The 15,122-nt window shown below is 42.6% G+C and overlaps 1 protein-coding gene across 1 annotated transcript in view; it reads left to right on the top strand.

The window, feature by feature from the left end:
• The window catches only part of ODAD3 (outer dynein arm docking complex subunit 3), a 60,952-nt gene extending 47,018 nt beyond the window's left edge, over positions 1 to 13,934 (top strand). Inside the window, exons 12-15 of the mRNA XM_082256663.1 lie at positions 586 to 742; positions 9,818 to 9,973; positions 12,186 to 12,270; positions 13,718 to 13,934. Of these exons, the coding sequence (XP_082112789.1) occupies positions 586 to 742; positions 9,818 to 9,973; positions 12,186 to 12,270; positions 13,718 to 13,848 (529 nt within the window). The 3' untranslated portion in view covers positions 13,849 to 13,934. The remainder of the gene's footprint in view (positions 1 to 585; positions 743 to 9,817; positions 9,974 to 12,185; positions 12,271 to 13,717) is intronic.
• The last annotated feature ends 1,188 nt before the right edge of the window (positions 13,935 to 15,122 follow it).

Genomic DNA, 15,122 nt, shown 5'->3' on the forward strand with positions numbered 1-15,122 from the left:
ACGATGCAGGCGATGGTGAGGGACCTCATGGGCATCGGACCACTGAATAGGGTTGCCACCTCTTCCCTTTAAAACTGAACACATTAATTACACATGTTCTGAGGCTAATTTAATGCAGATATGGCTCTGAGTTTAATTACCACCTTGAACCAGCTACAGAACCTGTGTAATTAATATGTGTTCGGTTTTAAAGGGATGAGGTAGCAATCCTACCGTTGAACCAGAGGCAAGTATTGTGGACTTTAGTTCTACTTTAAAGGATGCATGTGTAGGTAGTGGCCACTAAAATTGCAACTGGAGGTGTAGGACCCCTCTCATAGACCTGATATTAGCAAACAGGAGGGATTTAGAGCCTAAGCACAGCTGTTCTCCTTATCTAATCTAACAAGGTGGTGACACTTGGAAGTACTTGAGAATACTGAGAAAATCCCATTGCTGCCAAGTTCCCACCAGGGACAGGATCATGGGTGTGATATGGTCCTTAGACATACAAACATTTATAAAAGGATAAGGATCTTTAGTCCTAAGACTGTAATTTTCAAACCGCATTAGAATCAGCTGAAAATAACCTCTACACTTACACAGTGGCCAGCAGGTACTGGAAGAGCTTCAAACTCATCTTCAGAAGGAGGAGAAGAGAAGGGACAAGTGTAAGGAGGATGTGGAGAGAATGTCCAAAATTCTGAGCACAGCAAAGTCTGGAATGGAGCATCTGGCCACCAAAGTCCAGCACGTCAAGGTGGTGAGTGTCCTGCCGCTTCTATGGGTGCCAATATTGTTACAGCTTCCTGTGTCACCTGCCTGCTCTTTGGGCATCATCAAATTCAATGGGCTGCCTTAGCAAACGTTAATGCCTATGTGCCTGTAACCTGGAAGTGCTCACAGCAGAACTCACAGCATGTTCACTTACCCTTCTCTGCTCACCATCCTGAGAAATTTGCACAGCTCTCATGGCATTGACCCAAGGTTAACCCTTTTTCATAGCTCCCAACTGTCACTAATTTTAAGGGACTGTCCCTTATTCGGAACAAAGTCCCTCTGTCCCTCTTTCCTTCTCATTTGTCCCTCATTTTGGTCTGATCTATATAGCTGTATATAAAATGCACTACTTATCTAACAAACTGTTTCCCAGTGCTAAACCTTTCATCCAATTTCTAAATTGCTGCATTTGTAAATTCCAAAAAACAATATAAATGAATAGTAGTGTTAAAAAACACTTGTGGGTCTAACTAGTCATTGCTTTTGTACAATTCTCCATTAAGGGGGCGTTGCAGGGGGTGTACCCTATGCCTATATACTTTGGCTAAAAGGTGTCCCTCGTTCCCATCTCAAAAAGTTGGGAGATATGCTTTTTACATAGAATTACGAGCATGAGTAATGTTCAGGGTTAACACTAAGGAGGTTCGGGATAGACCTTACTACAGAAAACTGCAACAGGGGATCACCAATATAGCTAAATGGGACTAAAATGGCTAAGCCCATAAATACTTGAAAAATATCAATACTAAACAAAATGTTTTTCTCTTTTTTATTATTAATCATGTATTCACAAAACAATGAGTGTGAAAAGCATAACATGGTAGCGTCCCTTAAATTTTTTATACCTGGCTGTAATGCACATGCTGTCGCAGGCTTCCAAGGCAGTGTCAGAAATAGTTGTTCTGGCTGTCAATTTTACTGCTGGGTGCTTCATTAGCTGCTGTTAACACTCCTGACAGACCCGCTTATTAATATGAAAAGAATTCTGCGCTCTGTGCAGATCTCCAGCTCCTTCTGCCCTTCTGCCATGCGGCCCAGTCATCAACAGGCCACGGACAGCTACCGTTCTGCGGCCTGGGGGTTGTGGACCCCTGCTCTAGGGGGAACACTGCTTGATGGACTTTAGCAGCTCATAGATTATGTGATTTGCTTTCCTTCCACCTCAGGTGGAAGGAAAGAAAAGCGCTCATTTTCCCCAGCTACACAGTCTATGTTGATGGTGGAATTGCTCCAGCAGCGCTATTGTGGCCTTCCCTGCCGGCAGAACACAAAGATTATAGCTGCCGGCAGTAATCACATGTTTAAAAGCCTACAGGCTGGTTGTACCCAAGTCAATGAAACAAATTGGGTACAACCAGCCTGCCAACAGATAAATGGAATCTTGACCAGTCCCTTCTGTACTGGCTGAGATTTGATCTATCTATGGCCGGCTTTATTCTCCCCTTGACTTCTTTTGTCTGTTAGGTGAATTCTATATGTAAACAACAGACTGATTTTCCCACAGTTGTATTTTATCTGCAGACTTTGAATCTTGTGATTACATTTCTCCCCTAACTTCCTTTTTTTAGTATTGCAGAGTTTGTGATCTGTGCCTTTGTGTACACCTAATGCTGTAATAAAATTCTGATGTCTAAACAAGATCTGGCTGGCAGAAAGATCCTGCCCAAAAAAAAAAACGCATGCAGTGTTCTGTAAAGTGCTTCCATTTCCATGTGTTTAGACATATAAACGTCCTTAAAATGTTCACTTTGTTCACTTTCATAAAATTCTTCTTCCATTCCTCTAGCTTAGTTTTCATCCCCTGCATGTACGCACATACATCTGTCTACATCAGGGGTTTCCAAACTTTTCAAACCAAGGGCCAGTTTACTGTTCTTCAGACTTTAGGGGGGCCGAATTGTGGTCAGTGAGGGTGGAAAATGTCCCAGGCCCAGCATCAGTGTGACTAAGCATGGCCTCAGGGTTTGTGGCCAGTGGAACAATAGGGGGAATAGTAATATTCCATCATTAGTATTAGTGGGAGTAATATTACCCCATTATCGGTATCAGTGGAATATATAGTGCCCCATTAAGTTGTATCAGTAAGAGGAATATTGCCTCCTATAATTGGCTGGAATAGTACCCCAAGGACTGGAAAAGGGCTACCAAAGGACCGCATTCGGCTCTCGGACCGCAATTTGCAGATCCCTGGTCTACATGCATAAATGACACAGAAATACTGAACACAGATGCAGAATTTTCTACTTTGATTTTACGTAGCTGAACACAGGCAAGATTACTGAGCACAGTGCAGCTTTGTGCATAGGCCTTTAATATGAAATATGGCTGCACTCAGATCCATAAAATGCTATATATTGTACAAATCTAACCACAGTGTTTTTTACACCCATATGGAGCCCTTAAGCCTAGTACACACGCAACGATTATCGGCCGACCGATCGTCCGTCTTTTGTCCAGAGTGGTGTTTTGTTGGTTGGAATGTGCCTAGACTGCACACAAATTTTCTCGCCCAACAAAAATCTGCTTCAGAAGTGATGTCATGTGTTGGTTTGCTTTCTTTGTGTTCTTTCTTATCTGAGCATGCCCAGTCTTGCTCATAAGATTTTTCCCTGTCGAAATCTGTACTGACTGCACGAAAATCGGCCGTGTTTTGACGGCGGACAAAAATTTTATAGCATGCACACCAGATTTTTTTTGGCCGAAAAGTCGTAGTCGGTTGTTGGAAGCATCATACTAACAAGCCGAAAATCGGCAGATCGGTCGTCGGACGAAAATTCCCGGCCGAATTTTCGACGCGTGTGTACGAGGCTTTAGGCTACATTCACAGGGCCACACAGCAGAGTCCAGGAGCGGCCACGGTAAAAATCAGTAGATTCTCGCTGGCAGTTCTAAGCACTGCCTGCCCACACTGTGTGCGACCAGCAGCAGCTGTCAGATTTGTACTCAGTACAAATCAATGGCCGGTGCCGCTGCTGTTCACATGTACTGTAACTGCTCATTTGACTGACCCTGGGCATCCAACCGACGCTGGACTCAGACAGCATGCTTCTAGGGTTGGCATCTCTGCAGAGTTTTGGCCACACACAAACTGGTCACAGCTAATTGGCCTGTCTATATGCGGCCATAGCACAGAGCATTGCTGTGTCCGGAGGTGGTTTTTAAAGCACAATATTTGCCAGCACATCAAGGATCGTCAAATGTTGCTTGAAGCTTTTATTGCAGAAAGATCACATCACAAAGGACCAAGGGAAACTTTTCGGAAGACCTCTTCGTCAAGCATGCCTGATGAAGGGGTCTTCCGAAACATTCCACTTGGTCCTATGTGATGTAATCCTTCTGCAAAAAAAGGACATTTGAGGATCCTTGGTGTGCTGGAGAATTTGTGCATTGATCTATGATGGGTCCAGGTGCAAGCTGGAAGTCACTGCAGCACCCGCTACTGATGAGCCTATGTCCAGGAAGGTGTGCGATGGGAATATTTACATTACCAGAGGTGGTTTTTAAGCCACCTCTGAACGCAGCAAACTATCCGCACCCATGGAGGCATGTGAATGTAGCCAGTGTATCTGTAGCACCTCCAGAGATGTATAATAACTAAGTAGAACTACTTCACTATTGTACTCAAGTACTGAAAGGCGGTATCTGTACTTTCCTAGAGTAAAATTTTTTTCTCCTACTTCCACTTTTGCTTCACTACATTTTTTCGATGATTTCAATACTTCTACTCTTTTTTTTGTGCTGCATAGTTACTCGTTACAATTATAAAAATTACCACTGCCAGAACAGTAGATGGCAGGTTTCATGAAGCTCAAAAAAAAATGTGTATGTCATGTGTACTTTTGACTTCTTTCTTTAATAACTTTAACTTTAATAACTTTAACTTTAATAAACTTTTGACTTCTTTCTTTAATAACTACATAACACGGTACTTGTACTTTTACTTTCAGTACTTGAGTAGCAAATTATTTTTAAAAACTACTGGTACTTTTACTTTCAGTACTTGAGTAGCAACATTTTTTAAAAAGCTACTTGCAATACTTAAGTACAAAAAATGTTGAATACTTTAGTACTTCTACTCAAGTCACTTTTTGATCGAACACTTCCACTTCTACTCAAGTCACTTTTTAATCGAGCACTTGTACTTTTACTCAAGTATGGGTTTTGAGTACTTTATATAACTCTGAGCACCTCCTGTGTGTGTGTGTCTCCTGTATATAAACTGGTGCAAAGAAAAGCATCTTTTATTGCCCATAGTAACCAACCAGATCCACACTGTCATGTTTCTGGTGCAGATTAGAAAATAAAATGAAGATTGTGGTTGGTCAGTATGGACAGCACGAGGTCAGTTTGCTTTGAACTCCAACATTTACATATCAAAGTTTTTCTAAGCAGACAAATGTCTTATCTAGATGTGTGCTTACACAACAAAACATGACTTTAGCAGCTTGGATATGCGCCCTTCACATGAGCCCGTACAGTGGCCTGAGGCTCAAACACCAGAAAAGTTCTAAAAATGCTATTTGAGTCCCGGTTCACACTGGTGCGATGCGGGAAACCCTGCTAATCAGTGCCAGTTCCCACATCGCACCAGAATCGCACAGTGGTTCACACTGGGATCTTCGAAACGCAGGGGGTGTCAATGTAATGTTAATGACACCCCCAGATTGGTTCGCAGATCGCAGTGAACACCCATGCGATCCAATTTCAGTGCGAAGCAACATAAGGGACCTGCAACATTTTGGTGCGAATGCGATACGATTTCAGCCATACATTTTGTTTAGCTGAAATCGCATCACACAGACATCGCATGTGATCTGCACAGCAATGCGGTGCAAATCATATGCAATGTCTGGCATCACACTAGTGTGAACCGGCACTTAAGGTGCCCGCAGATTTAAAGGGAGACTAGAGCCTTTTAGGCTGGGTGCACATTGGTGTTTTCCTTTCATTTGAAATCGCAGAAATTGCATGACAAACCACTGTGGTGACGCTACTAAAATATCCTGCAATCGCCCATGTTTATTTGTTAGCGATTAGTAAGGCTCTGTTCACATGTAGGCGTTTTGGGGCGTTTTTGGGGAGTTTTTCTGCTCTAGGATCAGCTCTCAAATCGCCCAACAAGACAAATCCTATTCATTTCAATGGCCCCTGTTCACATCTGAGCGTTTGGACGCTGTAAGCAAAAACGCCCAACGCTCAAAAAAGTACATGAGCTTCTTTTTGGGCAGATTACAGGCGTTTTCCATTGGTCTCTATTCAATCTAAAAACGCCTGCACAAAAAACGCCTGTAAAAACGCCTGTAAAACGCCTGCAAAAACGCCCATAAAAACGCCTAAAAAACGCCCATAAAAACGCCTGTAATAGCAACGCCAAGATGTGAACGTAGCCTAATTGCTTGTTACACATATAGCATGTAGGAGCAATTAACCACTATAGATTGCACAATGCTCTAAATGTATGTGCTCTGTGGTTACTACATAAGACTATACAAGTATCATTGTATTGTAACCAGACTTGTATAAAGTACTCGAAATTTCTACTTGAGTAAAAGTACAAGTGCTCGATCAAAAAATTACTTGAGTAGAAGTGGAAGTGCTCGCAGAAAAAGTTACTTAAGTAGAAGTACTAAAGTATTCAACATTTTTTTTACTTAAGTATTGCAAGTAGTTTTTTCAAAAAATTTGCTACTTAAGTACTAAAAGTAAAAAGTACCAGTAGTTTTGAAAAAAAAATTCTACTCAAGTACTGAAAGTAGAAGTACAAGTACTGTGTTATGTAGTTATTAAAGAAATAAGTCAAAAGTTTGAACATCATATTGTTTTTATTATTTCAAATGATTTATTCAAATGATTAACCTGTGTTTGTTAGTAGTTTCTTGATGCACTTTAAGCGCTGTAGCACCATTTATTTGTTTGTTTCATATTTTCTTTTTATTGGAAAGATTTGGTATAGCAGCTTTTATTATACACAGCCTTTATTTTCCTATGCGCTGATTTACAAATGACATTATACACATTTTTTTGAGCTTTATGCAACCTGCCATCTACTGTTCTGGCAGTCGTAATTTTTTTAAAAGTAACGAGTAACTATGCAGCACAAAAAAAAAATACTTGAGTAGAAGTATCGAAATCATCGAAAAAATGTAGTGAAGTAAAAGTAGAAGTAGGAGAAAAAAATTCTACTCTAGGAAAGTACAGATACCGCATTTCGGTACTTAAGTACAGTACTTAAGTAGTTCTACTTCGTTACTATACATCTCTGATTGTAACTCACTTTATTTCTTAAAGTGCCAAGCAAATTGTTGGCGCTATATAAATCCTATATAATAATAACACACAATAGCAAAAATCATCTGTTTTTCTGGTAACTGTACATTTGGCTCATAACCCTTTCCTGTCCAACCCGGTGTCTCTTTAGGAAGTTCTAAAAGTCAGGGGGCAGGAAAGATCAGTCAATCACATGACCAGTGTGATTGGCTGTCACAGTGCTACAGAAAAATGACAACTGATCGCACTCAGGACACTGACTCACTGTGGCCAAGGATGGCTTCAGCTCTGCTCTTCAGCCACAGGAGAGGTCTCTCATACGCACCCCTAGTGGGCTTAATCATTCAGGCCTGAGTGTGACCGTTTGCCATTTTTCTATAACACATGGTAGCCTGACAAGCTGTTTTACACTATATTGCCAAAAGTATTGGGACACCTGCCTTTACATGCACATGAACTTGGCATCCCAGTCTTAGTCCGTAGGGTTCAATATTGAGTTGACCCACCCTTTGCAGCTATAACAGCTTCAACTCTTCTGGGAAGGCTGTCCACAAGGTTTAGGAGTGTCTATGGGAATGTTTGACCATTCTTCCAGAAGGGCATTTGTGATGTCAGGCACTGATGGAAAGTGTGCTATCGGGTTGAGGTCAGGACTTTGTGCAAGCTAGTCAAGTTCCTCCACCCCAAACCCGCTATGGACCTTGCTTTGTGCACTGGTCCAAACCATTTGGTGGTGGAGGGATTATGGTGTGGGGTTGTTTTTCAGGGGTTGGGTTGGCCCCTTAGTTCCAGTGAAGGGAACTCTTAAGGCGTCAGCATACCAAGACATTTTGGACAACTTCATGCACCCAACTTTGTGGGAACAGTTTGGGGATGGCCCCTTCCTGTTCCAACATGACTGCACACCAGTGCACAAAGCAAGGTCCATAAAGACATGGATGAGCGAGTTTGGGGTGGAGGAACTTGACTGCCCTGCACAGTCCTGACCTCGATAGAACACCTTTGGGATGAATTATAGCAGAGACTGTGAGCCAGGCCTTCTCATCCAACATCAGTGCCTGACGTCATAAAAGCACTTCTGGAAGAATGGTCAAACACTCCCATAGAGCTGCTCCTAAACCTTGTGGACGGCCTTCCCAGAAGAGTTGAAGCTGTTATAGCTGCAAAGGGTAGGCCGACTCAATATTGAACCCTACAGACTAAGACTGGGATGCTATTAAAGTTCATGTGCGTGCAAAGGCAGGCGTCCCAATACTTTTGGCAACATATTGTATATGATCTGCATCAGTTCATTACGTGTCATGTTGCCTGATATGATTAGCAGGGATCAAGAACTGTCTTTCAAATGATAGTCTCTGCGCTGGGAGCACACAGTGAGCACTCTCAGCACAGGAACATTGGCTGCCCAGCGACACAAGTGGGAAGGCCCCATGTGCCTTCATATCTGTCTCATCTATATATAATACACTCTTCATATGTGATTTAACCACTTAAGCCCCGGAAGATTTTACCCCCTTCCTGACCAGGGCCTATTTTGCGATTCGGCACTGCGTGACTTTAACAGAAAATTGCGCGTTTGCGCGACGCTGTACCCAAATGAAATTGACGTCCTTTTTTTCCCACAAACAGAGCTTTCTTTTGGTGGTATTTGATCACCTGTGCGATTTTTTGATCATGCGCTATAAACAAAAAAAAGCGTCAATTTTGCAAAAATAACAATATTTTTCACATTTTTTTATATGAAATTCCCCCCCAAAAAATGTAAAAATCTAAATTTTTTAACATTTTCGGCCAATTTGTTTTATGCTACATATGTTTGGTAAAAAAAAAAAAAAAAATTGCAAAAAACGTATTTTGATTGGTTTGCGCAAAAGTTATCGCGTTTACTAACAAAGAGAAAGATTGTCATTTTTGTTGTTTTTTTTTTCATGGCGATCTGCGATTTTTTTTGCGGTACTGCGACATTGCGGTGGACAGATCGGACCCTTGACTGACATTTTTGACACTTTTGGGGTTACCAGGGACATTACTACAGTAATAAGTGCTATAAATATACACGGTTACTGTAAAATTACACTGGCAGTGAAGGGGTTAACTTTTTTTTGAGAGGGAGGGGTTATGTGTGTCCCTAGGGGTGTGATTCTAACTATGATTGGCTGTGGCTTGAGGTGTAGGAACAGTGATCAACGGTCCTACATAGTAGAACCGTATGATCACCATTCCTACACAGGGGAGAATGACAGGCGGCTTGTTTACATCAGCCGCCTGCCTTTCTCCCTCTCCCCCGACGATCGCCGAGTGACCGGCGGACATCGGGTCCGCCGGTCACACGCGCGGGGGGGGTCCGTGACTGCGCGGCGGCGCGCGCGCGCTCCCTAGAACCTCACAGGCTAGCGACGTAGTACTACGTCGCTTTGCCTGTGAGGGGCTGACTGCCGCAGTAAATTGTCGTGCGGCGGTCGACAAGTGGTTAAAATGCATGGTTCTCCCTTTTACAAACAAGAAAATTAAGTTATGCTGTTGGGCCGGTATAATGATGCTATGGGGCTGGTATGAAATTATTTCCAGGGCTAATTTTTATTCCCAGTCTGGCCCTGAGTATAACATGTTTGTTATTAAAAAATAAAAACACAAGACTTTACAATCACTTTAATGATGTAATAAGTTCAGCTATAAGTCTTCATCCTATATATATTCATCCCTAAATAACTCTCCCATTCACAGTTTGGTAAAATTATGTGAAAGTCAAGAGATCTGCGGTTACATAATCTCCTTCTCTATCATTTCCCAGTCCAGGAGTCATTTCCCCGCCAGGGACCTGTCTCCCCAGTCAGATGAGTATGTACTGGACCTCCTGGAAACCACAGAGAAGAAGCTGCAGAAACTCTTAGAAGAGCTGGATAGCCAGGATGTTGCAGCCGTCCTCAAACAGATGGAAGAAGAGGAGGTGAGTGTCCTGGGAAACAGGGGGTGTCTCCTGCAGCTTACAAGGTTCAGATCTCTTTTTACTTATAACACATTTGATGTGTACCTTCTCTGTTATATTAACCACTTAAGCCCCGGAGGATTTTCCTGCTAAACGACCAGGGGGTATTTTGCGATTCGGCACTGCGTGAATTTAACGGACAATTGCGCGGTCGTGCAACGCTGTACCTAAACGAATTTGACGTCCTTTTTTCCCCACAAACAGAGCTTTCTTTTGGTGGTATTTGATCACCTGTGCGATTTTTACTTTTTGCGCTATAAACAAAAAAAGAGCGTAAATTTTGCAAAAATAACAATATTTTTCAAATTTTTTTATATGAAATTCCCCAAAAAAAAATTTAAAAATCAAAATTTTTTAACATTTTCGGCCAATTTGTTTTATCCTACCTATGTTTGGTAAAAAAAAAAAAAAATCGCAAAAAGCGTATTTTTATTGGTTTGCGCAAAAGTTATCGCGTTTACTAACAAAGGGAAAGATTTTTGTCATTTTTGTTGTTTTTTTTTTTAACGCGTAATGGCGGCGATCTGCGATTTTTTTTTGCGGTACTGCGACATTGCGGCGGACAGATCGGACCCTTGACTGAAATTTTTGACACTTTTGGGGTTACCAGTGACATTTCTACAGTAATCAGTGCTATATATATGCACTGTTACTGTAAAAATACACTGGTAGTGAAGGGGTTAACTTTATTTGGGAGGGAGGGGCTGTGTGTCCCCCTAGGGGCGTGCTTTCTACTGTGATTGGCTGTGGCTTGAGGTGAAAGGACACTGATCAACAGATCTACATAGTAGATCTGTCTGATCAGTGTTTTAACACCGAGGAGAATGACAGGCAGCTTGTTTACACTAGCTGCCTGACTTTCTCCCTCTCCCCCGACGATCGCCGAGTGAGCGGCGGACATCGGGTCCGCCGGTCACACGCGCGGGGGGGGGTCCGTGACCGCGCGGGAGCGCGCCTCCGGCGGCGCGCGCTCGCTCCCCAGACCCTCCCAGGCTAGTGACGTTAATTAACGTCACTCTGCCTGGCAGGGGCTGACCGCCGCAGTAAATCTACTTGCGGCGGTCGGCAAGCGGTTAAATTACCCCCATTTCTCCATTTTCTCAATTCCTAATGTTGCTTTATTGTTTAGCATGTTGGTGGTCTTTTGGGAAGCTATAGGGACTGTTGCCTTAAACAAGAACTATGGTTACAGTTTTTTACATTTTATATAGCTCTCCAGGGGACCAATCGCATATAAAACTTGATCCCATTCTGATTGTTGGCCCCCTTGTTTCTAAATGCCCCCCTGTCACTATAATGAATGAGCAAATAGTGCTGTTTGCATGTTCATAATAGTAAAAGATCACTTAGAGGTGCGTCTCTGTGTGAAGTATCTGCCTGTATGAAGTAAAAGCAGCAGCAGATACATTACACAGAGCCGCAGCTCTGAGTTTTCTTTTTCTATTATGAATGAACAAGTATGGCTGATTGTTCATTCATAACAGTGACATACTCTCACCAGCCACTTTATTAGGTAAACCTTAGTAGTACCGGATTGGACCCCCTTTTGCCTTCAAAACTGCCTTAATTCTTTTTGGCATAGATTCATCAAGGTGTTGGAAACTTTCCTCAGAGATTTTGGTCCATAGTGACATGATGGCATCACGCAGTTGCTGCAAATTAGTCGGCAGCACATTAGAAAGCTGACATGCTGCCAAGATTCTGAAGAAATAGAAATAAGGAAAAAATTTTCAGTGCCTGTGTTGTGAAATTTGAAGATCAATTTCTCCAAGATGCCTATAGCTATAGAGGTGAATGAGGGCTTATTTTAAAGTGTTTTTTCCTGCTCATTCACATTATGTAAATACATTTTTGTGCCCACTCTGGGCACAGCTTCATTTGCATACATACACTGAGTTATTCCCCATGACACGAGGACAGTATGGTAGATTCATAGGTGTTGTTCATGTGTTTATGGTTATCTGTATCAGAAAAGCATATTTCTCAGGCAGTTGGCTGATCTGTGTATTCATCATAGGCATGTTAGTAAGCTCTTTTGGGGTGGGGGGGGGGGCTAAGCTTAGGGTTCCTTCTAAAGTTCTGTTGAATATAATGTTGAAAATTAACTAAATAAATTCTTAAGTACATTAAGACAACCTCATTATCTCTTACTAAGACTATGTTTTATCACCAGTTCCAGGCCAAGATAGAGGGCAAACTTCCAGCCTACAACGTGCGCATCTCACTTCCAGCTCCCACTAAGCAGGATTCATTTGAAGGTAAGGAGAAATGAATAATTGTTTTATCACCGTGTCTTACCCTATCCAGAGTAAAGAGGATAGAAATTCATAGGTCTCTCACAATAGATAAGTCAGGTGTGGGAGCATGCTGCTGCATCTTCAGAAGACCATCAAGATCTTTCCATCGGGGCTCATCCCCATATTCAGCCACTCAATAGCCATGTAGGGAGTCTCATTCCTCCTGCTGCACTTTCTCTAAAGGAAATTGTAGAATCCAGCAGGAACTGTGAGACCTGCTATTTTAGCCCAGAGGAAGAGAGAAAATTTAGGAGCCCAGACCAGATGGATTAAGCTTGCCACTGAGGTCTACAGTCAATCAACTGGCATCCATCTATTGTTGATCTTAGACAGGCCATACTTCCACACTTCATTCATTTTTTTTTTTCCAACCAGGAGATTGAACAAAAAAAAAAGGAACAGATTCCCCCATCCACACATTCATGGATGGGGGAATCACTCCCGCTGAGCTTTTGTATTCTGACAGTGGGGAGCCTTCCCCCAGAATACAATGATCAGTGTTGCTATAGCCAGCAGCACTAATCACTTGGAAAAAATCTGATAGCCTGGTTGTTTGTCGATCGATAGATGGACTTGTGCACATCCAGCCCATACATGGATCAAAATACGAATATCAAATTTAGATGCATGTATGGCCAACTTTACCCTCTATTTGCCCTCCCCTATCAATTCAATATCCACCCTGCCACTTTTTCATTTTGAAAATACGCTGTTTCCTCCTTGGTAAGGCCCAGTACACACTAGTGCGGTGTGGGAACCGCATGCGATTTGAACAGGAATTGCACTGCATTCCTGTTCAAATCACATGCAATTCTGCAGCATTCTCTCTGCATGGCTCAAATCGCACCGCATTTGCACCAAACTCTTGCAGGATCCTTTTTTTGTCTGCATCAGAATCAGATCACATGGGTGTTCACACCCATGCAATCCAATTCTGCAAATCGACTGCGCTTTGCAAACCGATTTCGAGGTGTCATTTAGTTAACATACACGCCGTAAGCGGTTTGCATAAACAGGTTGCGATTTTGATGCAGTGTGGAATCCAATCGCTCTTAAATTTGCACCACGTCAGTGCGAACCGGGCCTAAGGCAGACAAATGCAACATACATTCCCAGATTCCAGGAACAGTCTTTTGTAGTTCACAGAGAGGAAGGTTGAACAACCGTACAAAAAGGCTGCTGAGTCTCAGCACAGCGGCTTTTATAAACCTTAAGGTGAAAGGTATAGAAAGTGGACTTTTACACTTTTGCAGTGTTACTTTTAATTTTTAATAGCTACCAGCCAATTTACTGAGCTTTGCCACGCAAGCTGTGAGCAGCTGCTACTAATCACCAGAGTAAGACATCTTTGGTGCAATGTGAAACAAACACCCAATACTGATTTATGTCTTATCCCCTCTATTTACAGATGAAGAAGACAGTGGAGAGGATGAAGGTGATGTGGTGACCAGAGCTGCCCTGAAGAGACAATCTCAACAGATTATAGAATCCAAGACTAAAAGAAAATCCCGTCCCAAGAAGAAAAAGGGGAAGCAATAAAGATAACGACAAAACAGAATAAAAACCAAAATGTCCTACCTATCATTAAACTTTCACTTACCTACCTGACTTAAAATATATACTGTATTACTTACTGTTTTAGGCTTTAGGGCTGGGTTCACACTATTGTGATGCCAGACATTGCATGTGATTCGCACTGCATTGCTATGCACATCACATGCGATGTCTGTGCAGTGCAAATTCAGCCATACAGTTTGGCTGAATTCGTATGGCATTCGAACAAAATTGATGCAGGGCCCTTTTTTTGGTATGCACTGGAATGGGATTGCATGGGTGTTTAGACCCATTTGATCCAATTCCCGTCCGATTCCACAGTTCGCACTGTGTTCTGCGAACTGATTTGGGGGTATCATTACCTTTACATTGACACCCGCAGCGGTTCGCAGAGAGCAATGTGAACTGCCTGTGAGTCTGATGCAATGCGGGAACCCGCACAGGAATCGCGCTGGTTCTCGCATCGCATTAGTGTGAACCAAGTCTAAAGTGCTTTCAATTTTCAAGGTGTTAACACCTTGAATATGTAGGTGGTATGCAGAGAGGGGGCTCCCCTGAAACCTGAGTACTGACTTGGAGATAGAAAGTCAATGGCTAGCTGACCCCCTCCTGCCTCTCTATTGGACTGTACACCAAACCTGTGGGACATTTCCCTACAGTTTTACTTTCTTTGAATTGCAGATGCCTTCATGTCCACATCTGACCCCCTGTATGCATCATCTAAACCAGGGGTCTCCAAAATTTTCAGTATGAGGGCCACATTTTTTATTTTACAAATATTTTCAGGCCAAAATAATTCCCTTATCAGAGTGTCCCTTACATCAGAATCTCCCCCTTACATCAGGGTCCCCATGAGAGCCCCCTCCTACATCAGGGTTCATATCAGATTACACCCTTAAATCTGGGTCCCCATCAGAGTCCCCCTTAAATCAGGGTCCCCATCAGAGTCCCCTTTACATCGGGGGCCCCTATCAGAGTCCCCCTTTACATCAAGGACCCCATTCCCCATTAAATCAGAGGTGGAGACCATAGGAAGCCTCTGCTGACCCTAATCTTACCCTTTAATCTAAACCCTTGGAGCTCTGTGTTGAAAATATGGATCCCCATCAAAGTACCCCTCTTTATCAAGATCCCCACCCCCCTTACATCAGAGGTGGAGACCATAGACAGCCTCTGCTTACCCTAATTTTCAATTTGTGCTCATTGAGGATACACCACTGACCCTAATAAAAAACCCTGATAAAGTCTTTTAGCAGGCC

The sequence above is a fragment of the Pelophylax lessonae genome (genome assembly GCF_965119305.1).
Source record: "Pelophylax lessonae genome assembly, chromosome: 4".
Classification (NCBI taxonomy): Eukaryota; Metazoa; Chordata; class Amphibia; order Anura; family Ranidae; genus Pelophylax; species Pelophylax lessonae.